The sequence below is a fragment of the Arachis stenosperma genome, chromosome 3 (assembly GCF_014773155.1).
Source record: "Arachis stenosperma cultivar V10309 chromosome 3, arast.V10309.gnm1.PFL2, whole genome shotgun sequence".
Classification (NCBI taxonomy): domain Eukaryota; kingdom Viridiplantae; phylum Streptophyta; class Magnoliopsida; order Fabales; family Fabaceae; genus Arachis; species Arachis stenosperma.
This window is the reverse complement of record NC_080379.1, coordinates 2,249,962-2,273,705: the sequence shown is the minus strand read 5'-3', so window position 1 is coordinate 2,273,705 and position 23,744 is coordinate 2,249,962. Positions and strand designations below refer to the sequence as shown.

At 37.4% G+C, this 23,744-nt stretch overlaps 2 protein-coding genes across 4 annotated transcripts; both read left to right on the top strand.

The window, feature by feature from the left end:
- The first annotated feature begins 3,514 nt into the window (after positions 1-3,514).
- Positions 3,515-4,930, top strand: LOC130969367 (protein FAR1-RELATED SEQUENCE 5-like). Its single transcript, XM_057895046.1, has one exon. The coding sequence runs from the start codon at positions 3,515-3,517 to the stop codon at positions 4,928-4,930; it is 1,416 nt and encodes a 471-aa protein (XP_057751029.1).
- Positions 4,931-5,116: 186 nt separating this feature from the next.
- LOC130968150 (uncharacterized) lies at positions 5,117-7,303 on the top strand. 3 transcript variants are annotated; one of them, XR_009081525.1, is made up of 4 exons: positions 5,117-5,885; positions 6,338-6,625; positions 6,725-6,849; positions 6,934-7,303. XR_009081525.1 is itself a non-coding variant. In XM_057893257.1 (3 exons), the coding sequence occupies exons 1-3, from the start codon at positions 5,208-5,210 to the stop codon at positions 6,785-6,787; spliced, it is 1,029 nt and encodes a 342-aa protein (XP_057749240.1). In that variant the 5' UTR covers positions 5,117-5,207; the 3' UTR covers positions 6,788-7,303. The 3 variants fall into 3 exon arrangements, 1 of the variants encoding a protein (XP_057749240.1); XR_009081526.1 differs by having other exon boundaries at positions 5,117-6,022; positions 6,725-7,303; XM_057893257.1 differs by having other exon boundaries at positions 6,725-7,303.
- The last annotated feature ends 16,441 nt before the right edge of the window (positions 7,304-23,744 follow it).

Below are 23,744 nucleotides of genomic sequence, written 5' to 3'. Positions count from 1 at the left end.
AATGAGGACTGGATTTGATGGTGGGTCATTGTGGCTGTGGGCTTTGAAAAAAACACTTGCGGGTCAATTTCCAAAAAAAATATTTCTGAGTTACGGGGGGAAAAGGAAAAAGTTGGCAGCACTAGGATCGCAACGAAAGCCCTACCCACTTTGGCCGTAGCAAACGGGGCTCTCGCGTCTCCTTCCGTGAATCTCGTTGCCGGCGTCAGTTGCGTAGGTCTGGGCGCCGTAGCACGGACGCAGCGGAGGTCTGAGGTGGTGTTGCAGCCGGGTGTCCAGCGGGGACGTGGGTGCGTGTGATCTGAGGCCGAGGGGTAGGACGACTTCCTTGCGCGAGGTCCCGACGCTGAAGGATGCAGTGAGCCGTACGTGCCGTCTGATGCGGAGATCCGGCCGCCGTTCCACGGAAAAGAAGGCTGTGGAAGGTCCAAGGAAACAAACTCTGCCGCTGAAACAACGCATTTCCTGTCAGATCTCAGTTTTATCTGAAGATTGTCACTTCTCCCCCGATTTGGGTTCTCGCGGTTGGTGGACACTGATACAGTTCAAGTCAGGTGTGTTGTATTTTCATTCCTTTATTTGAAGTTATTTGTAAATTTGTGCATAATGTGATAGGTTTTACTGCTGGGTTTTGTACTTTAATGTAGCCTAAGGATATAGATGGGGCCATGTTCGCATGGAGAGAACACCGAAAAGGGAATTAGGAGTTTAAATTTTGTGATTTAGATTCGAAATGTATTAGGCTAGGGACAGATATCTGCGCCGTGGATTATCAATTTTTTATTGAAAACAAATGATAGTATAGGTTCATACATAAGTAGAATGTCTATCGTTGTGATGTGTGATGTTAGATGAATCCGGCTCACCAATCAGGATCGGAAAATAGTTGAAGGTGTCTGATTTTCGTCTACTGGACCAATAGTCCAATAGGGGTTAGACATGGATATTGTTCCAGGCATGTGATTGGGATTGGGAAACATCCTATGGAATCAAATGAAGCTTTGCTCCTTTCCGGAGTAAGCCGAACATCCTACTTGCTACACGATTATGACTACTCTGGCAGGGGACCTGCAGAAAGCTCCCACGCCAATGCAATTCTTTCAATTTAGGATTTTTAACTTAAATAAATTTTATAGAACCCAAATTCACTGATATCCAATGAGATCTACAACATGATAACCCTTTTCCTATTATTATATAAATCGTCCTAGTCTGTGTAGGATTAAATAAAACGTAAACCATTTCAGGCTGGAACTGGGAAGGGAAACAAAGGGTAAATGGTGCCAGGGCCCTAGAGTTAAAAGGAGAACGTAAATCGTTCGAGGCTAACATGTTGTTGGCTTAAACCTCATTGCTCTGCCACGATTTACACACAAAGGAGACCTACATACCTGGCGCGATTCACGTGTTACTGACTTACTGGGTTGGGAAGATTTATGCTTGTAATGTTGTTGAGTTGATTGCATGGCAACTTAACTACCTTAGTATGTTAGATCATAGGTGTGTTGGATCATATAGTATATGCTTAAATGCAATATAGAATAATTTTGAAAGAGACCTTGTTCCACGGTGGGTTTAATGAGTAGGGTATATGTAGTTTAGGGTAAGACGTAAGAAATTAGGCATCTTAGCAGCTTCGTTAACACTCTACTATAGAGTGATGGTTGTAATAGGGTATTTTAACTTATAATATTTTAATTTTAATTATATTATTCAAATTTTAACTTAAGATATAAAAATATACTTTTTAATTTCAATGATTGATTTTACTGAGAAGATTAAATTAAATTAAAAGAAATACTGATAAATTATAATAAAAGAGCACTAAAGTTAATAGATAAATTTAAGTTTTTCTTTTAAAAAAAGTCAGAGGGTGTTAAAAAATGTAATTTTGCATAAGTTAAATTTATGTGGACTTGAGTAAACATAAATTAAAGTTTACAGAATGACAAACAAAATTTTATAAAAATATGTATGAACAAAATTGATTAAAAAAAATCATATCAACAATGAATACTAGAAATTCATAGAAACTTAAATTTATGTTATTCAAAGCATATGAATTTATTTTATTTTAAATTATTTTTTTAACCTTTTGACATAATTTTTAAAAAAAAACCTTAAATGTATACATTAAAACTTAGTACTCTTTTATTATAGGTGCTAGTATGCCTTTTTTTAATAATTTAATCTTAATAATGAAATTATAAGTTTTTTTTTAAGTTAATATTTAACCGGATTTAATTTAAATTAAAATATTAAAAGAGTGCCAGGGTGAGAAGGGTCATTTGTGTGTAAATCGTGGCAGGAGGTTTAGCCCGACAACATGTTAAACCTATCAGTCCGGACGATTTACGTTTTCCTTTTAACTCTAGGGACCCTGGCACGATTTACCCTTTCTTTCCCTTACCAGATCATGCATTAATCGTTCCAGGCTGAAATGGTGTACGTTTTATTTAATCCCACACAGTCTAGGACGAATTATATAATCATAGGAAGAGGGTAATGACGTTGCATATCTCATTTCAGGGGAACCCATTAAATTTGGGTTCTACAAATTTATTTAAGTAAGAAACCCTTCAATTTATGTCTATCATACGTCTTCACTGATGGGATTTTGGAGGTGTCCCTTTTATTTCTATTGCTGCCACCATCCCTTTATTGTTCGTAGCCCCTAAGGGAACCCGTAGCTGTTGTAGGTGCAAGCTGTTAAATGCATCAACATTTTCATTAAGATGTCCTTGGCTGTTTATAGTTAGATAGTGGTATTGTTATACGGAAGAGGTTCTGAAATTCTCTGCAGCTAATGGATTTTTCTGTCACACTGATTCATAACTCAGCAATAAATATTATTGAATTTTCCTAAATACTTTCAGAATATGAAGTCATCTAAAAACCCAAACTTGTGTGTATGTTGAAACAGAATATCCTGTGTTGTAACTTTGAGACGAGTTATGCCATTGGCAATGTTCTTAAAATTTAGCAGTCGAGAAACTATGTAACCCTTGCGGATTGGTGTTAGTAATCATTGGCTGCTGTAGTGATTAGGAGTGCAATTGCAAAGTTCATCTGTAACAGGGCTGTTATGATAGGGTTATGAACGTATTTCAGGTTGAGGTGTTGTGTTTGTAATATTTCATGGAAAATATAATAGGATTAGAACTCAACATGAGATTTCCTTGTCGTGATCGAAATAATTTTCATTCATATGTGAGAACTTGAATCTGAAGCTCCTTTTTTCGCATTTGTTACTCATGATAGAGGAAGATCTTTGAGGACATTTCTTGAAGGGAATATCTATTCGTGAGGGAAACGGATGTCCCGGGCTTATGATGTAGTTGATTTTGCATAAGACGTTAGGGTGTTGTCCGTTACAGTGGTGTGTGTTCATGGTTGTTTGGCTTTTTAGAATCTGCAGTATAATTTGTGAAGAAGTTTCATGGGCGGAGTGGTTGACTGTAACCTGTTGCACACTTTCATGTTTTCAGGCTAGAACTGTGAACCGATAAGTCCGATGGATTTCAATGGGATTTTTGGAGCTGAATTGGAAGAGTCGGATGACAACAGCTCCGATGGAGACCGTGGCTGTTATTATGCGAGTGACGAAGAAGGGGACGAGGATGAAGGTGACCCAACAGGATGCAGAGAAGATGAAAATGGTAACCTCTCAGGTGGTGCCAGTCATGCCGGGGATGATGGGAAAAGTCGTCCAGTTGTCGCAGAGGATTTTATGGGCAGAGAGTTTGTCGGGGAGGAGGATGCCTATCTTGCTTACAAGGAGTTTGCTAGAATGAGGGGTTTCGGGGTCCGCAAGGGCGATGTGGGGCGTGTCGACGGGGTTTTGGTCAGGAGAGACTTTTTCTGCCATCGACAGGGCACAAGACATGCTAAGCACTATGATCGTCCTGAGCGAGTTAGGGAGGAGAGGTTGGAGAGTCGAACCGACTGCAAGGCGAAGTTGAAGATTTTCTATGATGTGCAACGCAGTGTGTGGAAGGTCAGGAGCATCTTCGATGAGCACAACCACGAGCTTGCTCCGGCCATGTTTTCACACCTCGTACCTAGCCATCGCTCGATGAGTGATGGTGACAAAGCACAAGTTGATAGCATGAAGCAATTTGGTATACCAACTGCGAAGATAATGGCTTACATGGCTGGTCAATCTGGAGGGTATGGAATGCTGCGATTTACAAAGCGTGATTTGTATAATTATATACATGGTCAAAGGCTGGCCCGAATCAGTGATGGCGATGCTGCAGCAACGATCAGTTACTTGGAGGGCAAGGCGAATGCCGACATGACGACTGTAGCACATTACACGCGAACTGCCGATGATCGGCTGGGGAGCCTTTTCTGGGTCGACGGTGAAATGATGACCGACTATCAGTTATTTGGTGATGTTATGGCCTTTGATTCGACGTATCGGTCTAATAAGTACAAGAAACCGCTTGTAGTGTTCTCTGGGTCAAATCACCATAAACAGACAACCATTTTTGGATTTGCGCTCCTGGAGGATGAGGAAGTTCGTACTTACCGGTGGCTGCTGTTAAATCTTGTAGATGTAATGGGAGAGAAGACTCCGTGTGTTGTTGTCACGGATGGGGACAAAGCGATGCGCGCAGCCATCGCGGAGGTGTTCCCGGCAGCAAGGCACCGGCTGTGGGGTGGCACTTGGAGAAAAACTGTGTTCAACGGGTTAAGGATACGGAGTTCCGAAAGGTTTTTAAGAAGGCTATGTATGCGAACTTCGAGGTGGAGGACTTCGAGGAATATTGGAAGACGGCGGTGGAGTCACTTGGCCTACAAAATAATAGTTGGGTTCAACAAACATACGAGGTTAAAGAAAGTTGGGCAACAGCATATCTCCGGGGCACTTTCTGTGCGGGATACCGAACAACCTCAAGGTGTGAGGGGATTAATGCATACATAAAGGGGTTCCTGAAATCCACTGATAGCATTTTGGAGCTGGTGCACAGCTTAGATCGCGTTGTAAAGGTTTATCGAAACAACGAAGTCACGGCGCAGTTCTATTCTACGTACTACAGCCCCGTGTTAACAACCGGGCTTGACTCTATCGAGCTTTTTGCATCGAAGCTGTACACTCGAGCAGTTTTAGAGAGGTCAAGAAACAAATCAGGGGTGTTGCAACCTTGCTGTTTCGTGGGAGAGACAGCATCAGCACCACGGTTGTCTACAAGTTTTCAAGGATGGGCGCGCCTGGTAGGATTCACAAGGTTTTATTCGACCCAGATGACAAGAAAATTCAGTGCGACTGTTCGATGTGGAATAGTGAGGGTATTCCATGTAGTCACATATTCTGCCTGATGAAGTACGAGGGTTTGGAACAAATACCGGACAGCCTTATTGTGAGAAGATGGTGCAAGGATGCAAAGGATTCCAGACGGATGCCGGTGACAATGAGACCTGGAGATGAAGGTCGCATGCTTAGGTATGCCGCACTTTCTTCGGCCACAAGCTTGGTCGCAACACTTGGTTCGGATGAGCGTGAAGACTTCGAATTCGCTAAGGAGAGCATCGCGAGTCTAATAGATAAGCTACGTCACAGAGTTTATGAAAGGGCAGGTGGTCAGCCAGGTATGTCGGGGTGGAAAGCGATGAAGGACCCGGTTGTGGCAAGAACAAAAGGTGCCCCTAAGAGGAAGAAGGAGTTCGACCAATGTAGTCAACCCGACGTGCGAGGGAAGAGGCGTTGCTGCACCAAATGTGGCACACCCGGGCATACCAAGAGGACATGCAGCGGGTACTGTGCACGAGGGGTGTCCGGGATTGGTAATGGGGTCTCCCCCACGGATGGCAACGGTTCGCATGACGGCCCTGCAGCCGCTTCAGCGTCTCTTCCGACCGAGCTCGGTCATGCGTATGAGGTAATATAAGGAAACATCATTAGGCCCAAATGAATGTGTTGCTTCTCAGGTTTCACCTCTGTGTGAAATTGTGGAATTAGTTTCCTGGATCAGATCACACCGCAAACCTTAGTGTTGTTTTACACTGAAATATTTAGGTAGATGCCTTATTTTTGAGTATATTGCATGTTATTCCCTGAGTTAAAGGACCATCTGTGATGTTATTTGTGGGTAGGAATTGCCTTATTTTTTAGTATATTGCATGTCATTTGAGTAATATGTATCCTGATTGGAACGGTGGTATATCTTGAGATAAGTAAAGAAATTAAGGTAGAAATGTTAACTCGTTCTAAGTGAACATGAAAATGGGAGATTTTGCTGTATCCTACTTGTTGAACTTAATTACATGTATTATTTTTGGGCCTAGCGGATTATATTTTTCACAGAATCTAAAATAGCATACATGCTTGCAGGATCAAACCTCGGGTCACGGCGAAGCTGGTCTGAATAACGTGTCTACCTCAGCGGCAAATACATCCTCCATGGTGAGTCGGAGAGGTAGTCCATGTTGGCGTCCTCCGTTTTCTGGCGGGGGAAGTGGGGGGAACTTCTTCCTTGGGGGCCAACACATCCACCAATTCTATGCATCCCAACCTTGCTCCGGGCACCAAAGCGATCCGCCGCCGCACGCCGGGCACGGGAGTATGTCAACTCCGATGAGGGCTATGAATGAGGACTTGTTTGAACGGTGGCTGCTCCAGGTACGGGGTTCTCCTGAGATGTACTCCAATATTTTGTCTTTGGATGTATTAGCAGCTCGGACCTGTCCACTAAACCATGTGCCTTTTCATGTTGAACAGAATGTGATGGGTCGTCGCTCGTCGAGCAATATGCAGGGGGGATTTCCCACGCGTGGAACTTGATGTTAAGCTGGGGGATAACACATACCGAATACTTTGTGTCTTGCAAAAAGTTATTATTTTCGGTAAGGTCTGTCTTGCTAAGTGGAAGCTGCAGATTTCACTAGTGTGTGCTCTGTTTTTCTGATTTATTGTAACTACATTTCTAGTGTCTTGCTGGTGACAAATTGAAGCATTATTTGAGGTTTTAGTTGGGTTTGTTTAATTTTGTCTCCGGAATAGCTTGGCCTATACTCAGTTTCTCACTATGTTCGTAGCTCCCATTGTCTGCATAATTATGGCCAGATGATGTTATTTGCTTCGTTGATGAAGATGGAGAATCTGCTTTCTTAGTAGAAGGACTGGCTGCTGAAGGCTTTGTCTGAGTTCCTGTAGGCTTTGAAGTTGAACTTGTTTGAGTAAATTTAGGCTCTGAACTTGAATGAATTTCTTGGTGTTGCTATTTGGAATATCTTAGCTGTAGGTTGCATAGATGTCTTTTTTTTTTGGTAAAATGCATCGATGTCCTTTTTGTGCTGACATTATTGGGTATTAATGTTTGGGCTTCCATGGAACAAATCCATTTAGCATGTACTGTTGCAAACGGGCCATGAGCAAACGCTAGGTCGGATGGGCCACGTATAAGGTTCATTTTATTTTGGGGCTTTTTTGGCGGGTCCCATAATGTCAAAGCAAGGGTCCGAGGATGCGATCTCAGAATAAGGAATGCTCGTCACAACCCCTGGGCTAACTTCGTTGTTAGCATTGTTTGTGCAAAATAAAATATCTGTAAAAACCTTGCACCCATTAAGTAACTCGTATTTAATTTATTTTTTTTTTGGTGTGAATCCAGCCATGGTCCACTTCAGTATACATTTCTTTAAAAAACAACTATAGAGTTACATAATTTTTCTTTCCGTAAGGGTATGTTTGGATTTTTGCAAGAAAATGGAAGGAAATAAAATAAGATAACAGTAAATGGAAGCAAAATTTGAGTTCTTTGTGTGTTGTTTTGATGAATAGAAACTAAAAGGAAAGATAATAGAGGAAGTTTTTTCTTTTGTTTAGAAGAAAAGAAAAGTGAGATGAGATAAAATCACATTAGTATAATTTTACAAAGACACCTTTATCATAAAATAAAAAACAAATGTTTTTATTTATTCCTGTTTTATAGGCTTTTATAAATAGTATAAAACATTATAATTTTATATATTTGACTAAATTTAATTATCTAATACGTATCATATTTAAATTTAAATTTTTAATCCAATAACATGTTAACACTAAATTTATATTAATGTCTGTTAATTGGATTTGGATCTATAATTTTTTTTTAACACCAAAAATGGTCAATTCTCGATCTAGTAAACATCACTTAATTTCTTAGAAATTTTGTATCAAAAGAAACATAATGTGTTGTGTTATATAAGAGAATCCCCCTAAATTGAAACCGTTTGTAATTTCATATAGAATTACAGGTCGAACCAAAACAAAATACTTTTTCTTGATAATTGTGATCCATAATATGACTAAGGAAAGTATTGGACATAGAACTATATAGCAATTTTGTTTAAAATTTCTTGCTTGTGATTGAAAGAAAATCTTTTCCACACATTTTCCTTCTATTCTCTTGTAATCCATTGTCCCCTTCTTATTTTCTATCAAACCAAACATCGTGTAAGCGTATATCATCTATTCATATAAAGTTCCGATAAAATGCGTATGGTATTTACTAATAGAATAGATATGAACATTACTTGACCATTCTTTGGTCCTGGGCAATATGATCTTAAGAAGACTGTCGCAGTTACATAAGGTACTTATACAAAATGGTTAGAGTTGCAGAACGTCTTCCTACAAAATGGTGCTGTAGGTCCTGCACGTTTTCAAAGGCACATGAGCTATTGGCCAAGACACATTATAGAATTCCGAAGTGGAAGAACGTTACCTATGCAAGCTCAACAGCTGTGAACAACAAATTGGTTGTGTTACTCCAAAAGTGTTGTATGCAACCCAGGGTTTAATCTAACGTGGGGCTGCGGGTAGTTCCAAAATGGCCACACGGTTCTTGGATATGCACCAAAAAAGGGTTCGCAAAAAGTATAGGACCGGAATTTCTTCAAGGGCGATGGCTACTCGGCCTCCACCTGCCAGTGAGCAACGGCTTTGGCAACGATGTCCCTAGCCATTTCGTTGTGCGACTTCATCACCAGATCTACCGCCAACCGCATACGCGTTGCGCTGCTGACGTTCTATAACACAGGAAAAACCAAACCCGACAAACATAGCCAGTCAAGAAGACACATATCTATCATGACATGAACAAGTGACGGAATAAAATACCTGCACACTATAATTCTGCCACAGATGGTCCCTAATCATCCACTGTGCCACCCACACGCCGCAGTCCATTCTGTTGGACAGCCAAAAAAAACAAGTGAGTTTACATTCTAAAGGAGATGCCACTTTTAGCATGAGTTGCCACACTATTAAGTTTGCTGAGTCATGCATGCATGTGCGAGCCTTGTTGACGGGATCTTAGTAGCTCACGATTTGGGATCCTGCTGGGGCAGTTCAGGTTCTTCGAATTCAAATGTGGAAAACCTGGGTCGAACGGAACAGTTGCCAGCGAGCCAAGATTGTCCCAACGTCAGCCCTTCAAGGTACAACGCCTACATAAGGAGGAAGAATATATGACGACGATTACGAACCCAGCCTCAACAGTTATAAATAAAAGTGATACGATCCAATAGTATGGCATTAAACCCGGATACTCACCACGCGCGTCATGCCGATCTTCCTTGCTTCTGCTTGGGCAGGATCTCGAAGGGAGTCCAGGTAAATGAGTTTCATGCGGGGTACATCAATTATCATGAGATACCAGTGACCATCACACCACATGGGTTGATGTATCTACACAAAAATTGAACAAGATATCAGACTTGAGGCGTAGAATGAAATCATAATGTCGAAATTAATTGGGTAAGGTAGCTAACATACCCTCGTGACCCTGTCCACCTTGCACCGCATGTAGTTGTTACGAACCGAGGTGGCAGTTCCTGAGGTAAGCGTTCGGCCTTCGAGTGCGGCCTGCTGAGATACGTCAAGAAGGGAAACAAATCAACATTGTCTTCCGAACAAGTCAATTACTTTTCAACAAATTCGAAAACGAATATAGCTAACATACCATGATGCTTGTGGGGAGGAACCATTGAGTTTGTTTCGAAGTCCGTGTGAGCATCCGTACGACCACATTTAGAACCTAATGTGAAAAAAAGATATTAATGAAGAACAGGGTCTCTGTGTCATACTCAGTTCTCGTATAAAGGCATGCCATTTAGCTCATCAAAAACAATGATAATCGCTACAGGGACGTACATCGTCCACAACTTCCGCTCTCGGAACAAGGGTCATCAGGGCTGCCCTGTTAGCTATGCAGTCGCCGACATCTACCAGTATTTCGCTGTCAAGAAACCATGCGATCATGTCAGACAGGGATTATCGTACAAGATTCCAACCGCCAAGCACCTATTGCAACAACGACCGCATGTTACTAACCTCTGGGAAAGATCCCTGCAGAAGACATAAGACGCCACGGCCAGCTCAACTGGAGAAAGATTCATCTCGTTCTGCGGCTGAAATGCAAGGTTCATGGCCTGCGAAATCCAAGCAAAGTGTCACGATTGAATAACTACCAGCAAACCTGATTTTGCATGCTAGAGTGGAGGTTGTAATAGGTATTTTGTAAACAGATTGAACAACTCACTCGGGGAATTTGCGGGCGTTTCATCGCCATCCCCTGCCAACCATCGAGCAGGTCCTCGTTCGCAGCGGGATTGTAATCGCTATGATTCCTAGTGGACCAAGGAATGCATCTATTGCCTTCTTTAGGTGTATTCATGCATTTTGGGCTATCCCAGACATCCTCGGTAGTCAAATCGACCTGCAAGAATCAAGTGCCTTATTATGCTATCTAGAACGGACATTTCATGGAATAAGCATATGCATGATATGAATAAACCCCTTTATCCTATAAGACCGAACCACTTCCGGCGAGGGGCTTGGTTGGGATTTTTTCCGGGGCCGGACATTCTTTCTTGCGGGTTTCTCCTTCCGCGAAGATCTGAAAGGCATATGGTCAACCGTGAACTTTGTGTCGATAGTAGGACGGGATGACGGACCCTTGCCCTCTCCAGGAGTTCGAACGTGGCTGTCGATGGTCCTCTTCTTTGAAGTCGGCGTGGCCTCCCCCGTGCAGCACCGGCAAGTGGCGCAGTGCCCAAATGAAACCGGATTCAGGGAAATAGCAGAATTGGCTCTTTGCAGTAGTTTGATGGCATCCCTCACTTCTTGTACAAGGGCATCATGCCGGGACAGCGTTGCCGAAAGTTTTCTCATCTCCGTTTGCATCCCGGATACACTTGTCACCATGCTCATCGCGAGGGCTTCGCAGTCCTGCATCAACACGTACCACATCACAAAATCATGCACTTCGAAATACGTGACATTTTTACTGCTAAGGAAAACTACCCAACTAAGACATACCTGGGTTTTGGGAGCATGGGAGGATTGGCAACTTCCACATGACGCGACTTCATCCGCATCTGCTCCTACAAAGCCCCTGTAAACGTCAAGCGAGAATAACACTTTAGCAAATTATCCATGTATATTCCATGCATTGTATATGTGGTAGCAAAAATAAATAAAAGAATATCCTTTCTTACCAGCCATTGGCAGGAGACGACCTCTTCCTGGCACACGACGAGGAACATTTCGAACTCGAACCAGGCACCGGTTCCGGTACGGGAAGCGATTTGACCTGAGCATTTCCGATCGACTTCTCACCGAAGGACAATCGACGTGAGCGCCTGCCAAACCCACGAATTTCACCAGTTAGCATTCAACAAGGGCATAAACGCCGCAGCAATACAAAAAAACCTCCGTCGAAGGCTCCCCAGTGCACCCCCTTCTCTTTTCAGCTTTTCAGGGCCAGGAATCGCCTTGACAGGCCCAGTTAGATAAAGGGGACATGGTTGTGTGCACAACAACCCGCAAGGCCACACATTTTCTTGCGAACACAGCCCAGATAGGTTGTTGTCTGAATATGACTTTTTTGTTTCGGCCACCCACTCGTGGGCCTGCAAAAACGACCAACCATACGGGGCCAACTAGATTCAAGATATCTACACGGAACCCTAATGCTACAAGGGTGACAGAAAGATATTTTCAAAAGAACAGGTTTTCCGACACCGGGGAGATAGTGACTACGGGTAGCTTGTGAATGGAAGGACGTGGGAATGGACCACGAGTACCCTGACAGTGTTGAAATAGTAACGGTACGGTTTAAACAGAACATAGCTAAGTGTGGATGGCATCAACTCACATGGGTTCGAGCTACGAACGAATCTTTGATGTGGTCTCTGCAAACGGATAACGAACGTGTCCACCACTCAGGACTCCATTCACGGACCCCCAACGAGGCGACACTGCTCTGTTTTGTCCTCTTTCAAGGAAAGAATCTTGCGTGCCGAGAAACAGTGCCGAGGGAATATTATAGTCAGACTCGGACACTGCGATGCGCCAGCATGGAGGCGAGTTTCGTGGAGGAGGTTAACAGGCGCAACGTCTTCTTCGTTTGTGCAATGCCTTTGGTTTAGTGTTGTGATCTTCCTGCACCACTCGAGCTGCTTTACCCCGTCCTCATAGTCATTACATGAGGATCGCTTTGACAGAACTACCCTTTCATTTTGGAGACATTCGTTCCCGATAAATCAGTATGACCATGAGGTCTTCATATTCTTGGCGGGAAATCACAATTGCGGGGGGCAAAGTAGTCCTTCTAAAGGGATCACAACCCCATGCGGGCTACATTGAGTTGTCCATCAAGATATCGCATCATAGCTGCTATAGCAAAACTCACAACGGACAAAACAAGGACTATTAGGACCTACTGGGCCCCGCTACATATTGGTATGATGGGGACAAATATGTCCATTCCATACCACTTCGTAGTATAAGTATCCCCCTACCACTACCACCCCATAATGTAGTACACCAATCCCTTCAGGGTTATACTAGAAAATAATCTTAGCGACCTCCAAAACCATGGCACTCCATCTTGGGGAGAGCATCAGCCCACTAAACAAACACCGAACACGTTACAAAAACCCGTTTGGAAGCAACATGAACACCTTCCATGTTCTCTTCGGATTGGGTGGCATTGGGAGCAAAGGCATGACTCAGTTACCTTCCTAGTTACCTCGGTTCTTTTAACGGGTGCGCTCCTCGGCCAATTTCACATTTAAAAAGGCTGGGGTGAGTTGCAAGACTGCCGCTCTACCAGTGTGTTTAGCGACAGTTAATGCAACTTTGACGACTCCCTGTTATAAGTTGGCATCTCGAGTGAGCAATCTTGGAGAAGGGCAACTGCTGCCTATCTTAATCTTTTGGTATACCTCGAGTTGACACCGATTATTTTTATAGGTGATTAGTAGTATATTATTCACTATTAAGCTGGTAAAAAAATTTTTATAATTTATTTTCCTGTATGCTGAATCATGGCTGTGGCCGTATGTATGTGCAAATTATTAATCCTTACTGGTTGCATGTACGTGTCCCATGATGCATTGACCCTTTGTTTCGTAGTAATGTTTGAACTCAAACATTATTTATCGTGGTCGGACCTTTTTTTGAACTGTGAGGATGTTGCCTCTGCTCGATATTCGCCGGTCATTCTTCGTCTATCGCACATGCTTCATACGTATTTTTTTCGCTACGTTCAAGGTGTTGCTCGTGACAATAGACACGTATTATACGGCTTTACATGGAACGAGCAAGAGATCGCTGAGAATGAACACTTGCCGTGGACGTGCTCACTGTTGCACGGACGTTAAGGCTGATGAGGAGAACACTTACCCCACGCACGAGGGTGATAACGTGTCTGACGGTGCCATTATTAAAATGTGTTCTAGAAGGGTCGGGGGGCCCGGAAGCTTTCCATCACAACCGGCTACACCAGCTAAGGGAGGCTCATCATGGGGCTCCAGTGCATACATCCTTTAAACGTGTGCATGCCGGGCCAGGTCAAAATCTAACTTTCCATCTCTTGCTGCATGCCTTCCCAATGCGAGGCACCTGCAAGTGTAGCGGAAGCATATGCCGCGGGCAACCCGAGAGGCATCAGAATTGGCATATGCATGGCGCGATCCAACCGTCCGCGAGCCAACCCCGGTCGAAGCCTAATTTGAAGAAGACCTGGTTATGCATGCAACGACGTCATCCGAAGCCACATACCAGGACGTTGTTGTTTGACTGTGGACGTACTGGCGTTAATATGTGGTGGAGAATTTTGTTCACCCAAGTATAAGAGCTTTATTTTCATGGAAGAAACGTAAGCGATTAACGGCCACACGATTCCATATTGGGACTAGGCTTTCGAGCTTGTAAAATAGAAAACAATAACATTCTCGTGGAGAGAAATATAACACATAATTACAGGAAATCAGTTTTGAAAATTTAATTTGAGTTAAGAACAATAGCCACCTTCTTTTAAGAGGTTAGGTATAAAAATATATAACAAATTTGGTAGGCTTTACGTTCCAATTTTCGCGTTACAATCATCACGCTATTAAAAAAGAGAAAAGCTAAATTAGAAATAAATAAATTTTTAATATAAGCATTATAAATAAATAAGTTTTTAATTACAACATGTGATATATGACAAAATATATAATATTAATTAGTTTATAAAAACTTCTAAAAAAATGGTTTTTTTTAATAAAGTGTCATTAAAAAAATAACATTATAAAAACTAATGTCAACCAATATGCTGTAAGAGTTTATTAAATATATTTAATAGGAAAATCATTGAATATAAATTTTTATTGAGTTTAAGTTTTAAATAATTTTTAATTGAATTTCGAATATTTTTATTTTTAAGAATTAGATTATTTTAATATTATTTTTTTCTTATCTTTTTAACTGAGTCTTTGATTATTTAAATTATATACCTCGTTTATAATTAAGAGTAATATTTTAACACAATCAATTAGTCACACATATAAAAATACAAGAACAATTCTATTGTCATATTTATAATCTAACTTTATAAGCAATACAATACAATAAAACTATATATAAGTAATATAACTAAATTTTATCTACATCTATAGTCACAATTCATAAATAATATAATTAAATTATATTTATGTTTATAGTTAAAATATGAATAAAAATACAAAAAATGATCACGATGGTTAATTTTTTTATTTATAATTTTTTTATTGTTTTTGTTGTGACAAGTTTAATTATTTTAATAATTAATTAATTTTTAAAAAAGATAATTGAATAATACAAAAAAGTCTTATTAAGAGTAATTTATTTATATATGATTAAAAAATAATTGAATAATTATATACAGTAAAAAATTAATATTACTAAAAAATACAATTAAAATTTATTTTAAAATTAAAAAATATAGGTTACGTAAAAGTAAAATTAAAATGAATGATTTTTATTATCAAAATTTATCTATGAGTAATTATAAAAGTATTTTATGATGAATAAAAATATTAAAATCGTACTAAAAGGTCAATGAATTTTTTGTTTACTTTTTTAAACATATTTAATTCTATCTGATTAGAGTGTCGATCCGATTCGATCCAATCCGATCATCTTACGGATCAGATCATATCCTCAAATTACAGGTCAGATACGGATAAACATTGTGGATTCATATGGATATGATCTACTCTATAAACACCCCTAACTACTACTATAGGTTCATTGTTGCAAAGGAATGCTTCTTTTATTATAAACCATTATTAGATCTTAATTTCCGTTAAAAGAACGTAACTGTCAACAAAGAGATAATACTAATTGGTCTCTGAAATTATGTTCGTACTTCAATCGATAGTTGTAAACACGGAACTGCATTCGCTGGTTCGCACAGAAATCTAGAGAACCAGACTAGAACTGAACCCTAGTTTGGTTCGGTTTACTCCTTAGACCGTTTAAGAAATAAAACCGATGTGAACCGGTGCAAACTGGTCTAACCGAACTGGTCTGCTTGAAAAAATCTTTAAAATGTCTCCACAAGGTCTCGAACCAAGAACCTTGGAGCAAAAGCAACCTCTACTTTCTACTTAGCCATTGCACTTCTAAATATTATATTTGACAAATACTAATTATATAGTATACATCAATATGTAATTTAATTTAATTTTTGTTTTTTCTATTTTTAAAATTGATTACATTTTAATTATATACTGTTATTAATATAGATATAAATTTCACTAAAAATTTATTCATTTACTTGATCTATGTTATTGCTAGTATTGTGATTAAGGTTATTTGTTTTGATGTTAGTGTTAAAATCTATTGATATTATAGTTAGATGATAGGCTTTGTGAATTAATCATTTTGTTATTGTGTCAAAATAAGATACTATTGTAGTATTAAAATTTTATAATTTTTTATATTAGTTATTTTTAGAAGTTGAGTCTTGATTCTTCGTAAAATGTTAGTGAAGATATGTGTTTCTAATTTTTATTTTAAGTTTTTAACTATTTTATATTTATATTTACGTGAGACTGATTTTATCGGTTCAACCAGTGATATATCGGTTGAACCAATAAACCAGTGAACCAATAGCTTGACCGGATCGATCACTGGTTCGGTTCTAACAACTATGTTTCAATCTAATTTCATAAATTTCCATTTACTCAATTGAGTCTCCCAACTTAATAGTTATGACTCACATTGGTTTCTAATATTATTTTTGTCACTGTCTCACATAATCGTTAACGACATACTGAGATGGACTAAAGACTGCTACATTATACATTCTAGCGACTATTTGATGTGACAATTTAAATTTTTTTGACGTTATTTTTTTCAACTAAACACTTAAAACCCTAATATGAGTCACAGATACCTATTTTAAAAGTTTTTTCCTGTTAAATATAAAATTTCTTAGGAATGAGACATATGAAAAACAAGATATCGGTGTTTATTTTGGATGAAAGTCAAAGCATAGTCGCTTCAGAACCGAATCCGTGATCGAATCCGCCAAGCGGTTGGTTTATTGGTTTATTGGTTCAACATATTAACCATTGGTTAAACCGATAAAATCGGTCTCACGTAAATAACATATATAAAATAATTAAGAACTTAAAATTCAATTGGTTCGATTAGACCAGTCTATATCAGGCATAGTTGTCAGAACCGAACCGGTGATCGAACCGGTGAGGTTACTGAGTCACTGGGTCACTGGTTCAACCGTTGGGTCACTGGTCGAACCGGTTAACTCGGTATAATTAAATAATTCTATAAAATTTAATTATTTCTTTATTATTAGTATTGTTATTTTTTCTTTATAAAAATAATTACCATTTTTAAATTTTAATACTTTATTAATTAGTTTATATTTATTCTATTGTTATATTATTATTGGTGAAAAGTCACATGCAATTATTTTTTGGTGAAGTTGATATTGAAGGACCGTTAGATGGTTTGACTAGTTTAACTAAATATCATCTAGCGATTTTCAACTATCAACCTCATGAAGATAAAACATAAAATAATATATTAAAAAATAAATTGTGGTTAATTAAATTTTTTGTTTATATTTTTAATTTGTATATATTTAATAAAATTTATAGTTAAATAAAATGTAATTGATTTAAGAATGAGTGACTTTGAAATTAAAATAAATTGACTAGAAGTAGAAAAGAAAGAATGCTATATGTACTATAAATTGTCTATTATTTAACGAGAATCACTCTAGCCTGCTGGAAGAAGCTTGTTGGCCTTATGCTGGAGGAATGGGTTCGAGCCCCATTGGAAGCATTTTGGAAAATTTTCCAAAAATCATCACAAGCGACACTTGGCAGCGCTGGAGGGTGTAGAGCAGGAATTGCATATCGCTAGTCCATTGTAGATTCACCTTCAACGTTGACTAAATCACTCGAACCGGTCCGGTTTTCACCGAATTTGACCGGTTTTCACCGGTTCACACCGGGTTTGACCGGTCTGTGCCGGTTCTCAACCTTACACGGTCTAAATATCGGACCGGACCGGTTTACCGGTTTTCCGGTCGAACCGGCCGGTCCGGTCCGGTTCTGACAACTATGATATCAGGTTTCATTGGTTGTAATCGGTTTTTTGTGACCATCACCGATTTTAACTAAGTCTCTTCTTTAAACGGTCTAAAAAGTTAACTTAACTGGTCTAGAATCTGATTCACCGATTTTTTCATCTAACCAGTCGGTACGGTTCAATTTTTAGAACACTAAGACAAAGCATTCCATATAAAGTATTTTAGAAAAAAATTTGATAATTAGGGTGTGTGCCATGTTTAACTGTCAAAGTAGGTTTATAGGGCAACAAACGCTATAGCTTGACATTAACTGGATGGACGTTGAGGGTAATTTCGTGCCTTGTTATTAAGGTGCGAGCCTAAGACGCCTTCGAAGAATTGATGTCGGTGACCTGACGGTTATCATTAGCAGTGTTGTAATAATCGGACCGGACCTGCCGGTTCGACTGAAAAACCGGTGAACCGAATCATAGGCCGGTCCGATATAGTTGCGCAGGAGGGTGTGAACAATACTAACGGTGCCAATATTAAAACTGTGACCTAGAAGAGGCGGGGGGCCGGAAGCACTCAGTCACAACCGCTTTCGGCCGCTACGGTCGGCTCCACATGGCTGTACAGTGCACGCATCCTTTAAACCTGTAGATGCCCGGCCAGGTCAGACGCTAACTTCCCATGTCTTGGTGACTGGCTACCCAATTCAAGGCTCGTGTTCCTGTAGAAGGAATGAGAATGATAGAGAAGGGAAGAGATTAGAGGACAGAATTTATTCATTTCGGAGGAAAAAATTTGACTTCAATTGCAATTAGGAAGTGACATGTTGTTACCGAGAAAAGACGGGATCGGGCATCGGCCAGGAAGGATATCTTCCTTGGTACAGAATTCTTGCTCAATTTTGTTCGCCCAACAAGAAGATAGCCTCTGCGTCTCAGGCTTTGAAGAAGATGGATGAAACAATTATGAGAGAGATGCACGCAACAGAATCGGGGTATCTCACTCTCTCATCCGATGAAGCTGCCGCTAATTTGATGTTGGAGAACACGATAGTGCTAGGGTTGAACATCATTCAACCTTGAAAGCTTCACTCTTCTACATTAAAGGTGAATGGCTAAGGGGGGGTTGAAGGTAAAGAGTAAGAGCCATGGTTCCGAAAATCGGATCGGACCGTTCGGTCAAATCGATTCAACCGGATACCGACGATGCAAGCGATCAGGTTCTCCTCCCATATTCGGTTGACGGAAAACTGCTACAAAACAGCCGATCTGGCCGATAAAAGACCGGTTTGGCATAATCCGTAGCCTGCCAGTTAGGATAAAACGACGTCGTTTTTTAGTTTGTAGGGAAAAAAGGGAAAGGTATCCACTCCTGAACCAACCCCCCTCTTCCCCTCTAGCCCTTCACCGCTGCCGCTTCTTCCTTTTCCCCATGTCGTTTTCATCTTCAATGGCATGTTGTTTTCATCTTCCTCTTCCCCAGGTATCTCGCCACGTCGTTCTCTTTTTCGCTGCCTTCTCAGCACGGAACCCTGGTTAGTGGCCCTGCTTTCAATTCTTCGCCTCCGCTTCTTCCTTTTACTTTCTGAATGCTCCATCTTCTTCCTCATTTGAAGTTCTGAAATTGTTGTTCAATTTTTGTTCCAATTCTCTTGTTATGTTTTTTGTTCGGCTAATTTTCTTCTTTGCAAATGCAAAAGTGATTTTGTTCGTAACACCACGTTCATAAAAAACAATAATTTCTAGCTCCTCGATTGCACTAACCTGCTTCTAGCCACTATCTTCAGCATTTATTTTTTTCCCCTACTTTATCCTTTATACATGTTATTGCATTATTTATAGAATTCTTATTGTTTTTCTCTAAATGCACTCTTTATTTATTATTTAATATTTATATTTTTTATTAATTTTTTTATTTGACATTATACATTTCTATACTTATAATCTTTGTGTATTATATTTATTATTATCTTTTTATAATAAAATTTATTGATCCTATTTGGTAAAACAAATTAAACAGAAATAATTAATCATAAATAATAATTATAGTTACGTATTATAATGTACTTAAAAAGAGTACTAGAAGTCTTAAAAATATATTTCATAAAAAAACATAAAAGCGAAAACTATAAAAAAGAAAATTAAACATGTATAAAAAAAACATCATAACTTAACGCCATGTCTTTTTACGTAATTATCTAGCAAAAACTGATTTAACTAATATTATCCAAATAATATTTATTTCGTCAAAATCAATTTTAGTAAAAAATTGCCAAACATAAATCATATTAACCGAAACTTACTTCTACCATAACTTAATTCTATAAAATCACTTTTATTCAAATTTCAGTTTGACTAACTACACCTCAAGCACACACTAAGAGCTTGTTTGAGTGAGCTTTCAATAAATGATTTTTTCCAATTTATCTTTTTTTAAAAGATCTTATAGAAAAGTTAAAGTAATTTTATGTTTCGATGTCTCATGTAAAAAAATCTTCTTATCTATCAATTATGTTTGGGTATAACAATATAAAGTACTTTTCTGTTTATTTATTACATGAAAAACATTTTTTTCTGAAGAAAAAAGATCTTTTAAAAAAATATGTTATTTACAGCTTCTCAAAAGAGATTTTTTTAATTTTTTTATACTTTTATTTTACTATTAGAAATTTACCAAACACGCTAATTTAGTCCTAGGCGCATTTTTTTTCCTCTTCATTAATTTTGTTCCCGTGCATTTGGGTCATACACCCTTTTTTTTTTGGGTCAACGGTCATAATACACAGCCTTGCTTAATCTTGCAGTACACATTTGACGCATTCCACCCTTTCAAACATGATGGCCCCGCAGCCCACCCATATCCAAGGCCTCACATGGAGTCCATCCAACCACGGCCCATTCCTGTACATCCAGCCGCAGCTAATTCTTTCCAAACGGAGCCAATTCCCTTCCCCAGCAGGAGCTACTCGGCTACATGGAGGCGTCATGTTACACCGTTCCCCAAACATTCACATGCGGCTCCCCTTGGACACATGTCAGCACGAGATAATTGCAGGAGGAATATCTGTACGCTCACCTCTGTACCCTATAAATTCCCATAAAAATTTCACAAACAGAGTTGTTTTTTCTTTAATGAGGATGGGATATTTTGTTGAATATGTTTAACTTTTGAAATGCTTTTAAGATTTGAAATACTTTTAGAATAACAAAAATACATCAAGAATCAAATATCGAATATAAAATTTTTTGAAAAACAATCAGCTTGAATTGGTCGAGTGGTCAGCTCACTCGTCTACTTAATTAAACAAATGTTTTTAAATTAATTACATATAAGGAGTTAAGGAAAGGCCAATTTATTTAACTGAAGTAATATTTTAATACTTTTAAAATAATAAAAAATATTTAAAAATAAAATTTTCGATATAAAAAATTTCTTAAAAAAAGTTAACCGTTTACTATAAAAATATGTTCTCTACAAATTTTTTATAATAGATATAACTTTGTTTGATAGAAAAGTGTAATTAGTTTAGTTCTAACTTTGTTAATCTACATCTACAATTGCAAATTGTAATTTGTCTCCATCATTATATTCTAATATCTCGGTAATGTTAGATAGATAAAAAATAATATATTAAAATAATTTAAATTTATCTTATTTAATATTTATTTATTATAAAATATATTAAATAAAACTAAAAAATAATAAATTTTGATAATATTTTATTTTTATTATTAAATATTTTTGTCTTCTAATTCAACCTTACTTCTTTACCGCTATTATTTATGCAAACAGAAACAGCAGATGAGCAGACAGAAAAGCCTCAAATTTATTAAAGTTCTACCAACGAGAAATAATGACATTTCCTATCATGTAAGGAGGAGAATCTTACATAGGTAGAATAAAATATCTAATTATTGGGCACTTTGGGATACTTCACTTGATCATGAATTCATGATCGGTCAATTGGAATTAGGTAGCTTTTTTAATTTTTTTAAGATAATTTTTGACAAAAGTATCATGTAAAATGCATATAAATATTTAGAAAACAATATATAATAAAAAAACCTAAAGTCTTTTCTAATAGATATTTACTTTAGGTTGTGATCTTATAGACATGTGATGTGATCTTATAGATATTTACTTTATGTTTTGAAAAACATAATTTTAATCATTAATTTTATTTGCAAAATATATACATAATTAAATTAAATTATTAAAATAATTAAAACAACTAACATCATATGTTTACTCTTTTATAGTTAATTTTTTATTATATAAAATGTAGCAGTAGTAATTCCAAGTAGCACCAAAACATATGGGTTGGTTTTTGTTCTTTTTATTAAGTGTTTAAGATAATGTGTTGTGTCAGCACATGAAATGAGTTTGAGCAACATATAACAAACCGACTGTGTGAATAAAAAGAAGATATGTCAAAGAATATTATATGTACTATTTATATATACATTTTTGTTATATGCTTTCTACTTTTAACATTAAAAATGATTAATAAAAATACAAATCTATTATAAATAAAAATTATTTAAAAAATACACCCAAAAAAATTTAGGAGCCAGTAACTTTTGTGTTTTGTGGTCAGTATTTAACCATCAAAAGAAAAGTGAGTGATCTCTCACCATTGAATGTAATCTCACACTATTAAAAATACTATTGATAGTCAATTAATGGTTACAAAACACAAAAGTTGCTGACCTCTTAATACTCTTCTGAGTATAAATATCATTTCTCATATCCTAGAATAACAATTAACGACCCAATTTTGCATGTATTAAGGTTCAAAAATTGTGATAGAGTTGTGCAATAAGGTATTTGAACTTTCTGTGCACTAATAAAAATTTCACAAACAGAGTTTGTTTTTTCTTTAAAGAGGATTGGATATTTTGTTCAATATGTTTAACTTTTGAAATGTTTTTAAGATTTGAAATATTTTTAGAATAACAAAAATACATCAAGAATCAAATATTGAATATAATTTTTTTTGAAAAACAACCAACTTAAGTTGTTCGAGTGGTCAACTCACTCGTCTACTTAAGCAAGTGTCTTTAAATTATTTACATATAAGAAGTTAAGAAAAGGCCAATTTATTTAACTGAAGTAATTTTTTAAGACTTTTAAAATAATAAAAACATATTTAAAAATAAATAAATTTTTTGATATAAAAAATTTCTTAAAAAAATTTAACCGTTTACTATAAAAATATGTTCTCTACAAATTTTTTATAATAGACATAACTTTGTTTGATAGAAAAGTGTAATTAGTTTAGTTCTAGCTTTGTTAATCTACATCTACAATTGCAAATTGTAATTTGTCTGCATCATTGTATTCTAATATCTCGGTAATGTTAGATAAATAAAAAATAATATATTAAAATAATTTAAATTTATCTTATTTAATATTTATTTATTATAAAATATATTAAATAAAACTAAAAAATAATAAATTTTGATAATATTTTATTTTTATTACTAAATATTTTTGTCTTCTAATTCAACCTTACTTCTTTACCGCTATTATTTATGCAAACAGAAACAGCAGATGAGCAGACAGAAAAGCCTCAAACTTATTAAAGTTCTACCAACGAAAAATAATGACATTTCCTATCATGTAAGGAGGAGAATCTTACATAGGTAGAATAAAATATCTAATTATTGGGCACTTTGGGATACTTCACTTGATCATGAATTCATGATCGGTCAATTGGAATTAGGTAGCTTTTTTAATTTTTTTAAGACAATTTTTGACAAAAGTATCATGTAAAATGCATATAAATATTTAGAAAACAATATATTATAAGTTTATTATTGGTGGGAAAAAAAAACTAAAGTCTTTTCTAATAGATATTTACTTTAGGTTGTGATCTTATAGACATGTGAT

Coding starts and splice junctions, on each gene's coding strand:
- LOC130969367 (XM_057895046.1), top strand. CDS start 3,515: ATGGATTTCAATGGGATTTTTGGAGCTGAATTGGAAGAGTCGGATGAC.
- LOC130968150 (XM_057893257.1), top strand. CDS start 5,208: ATGGGCGCGCCTGGTAGGATTCACAAGGTTTTATTCGACCCAGATGAC. Junction 5,886..6,337: donor AGCTCGGTCATGCGTATGAG/GTAATATAAGGA, acceptor ACATGCTTGCAG/GATCAAACCTCGGGTCACGG. Junction 6,626..6,724: donor TTGAACGGTGGCTGCTCCAG/GTACGGGGTTCT, acceptor CATGTTGAACAG/AATGTGATGGGTCGTCGCTC.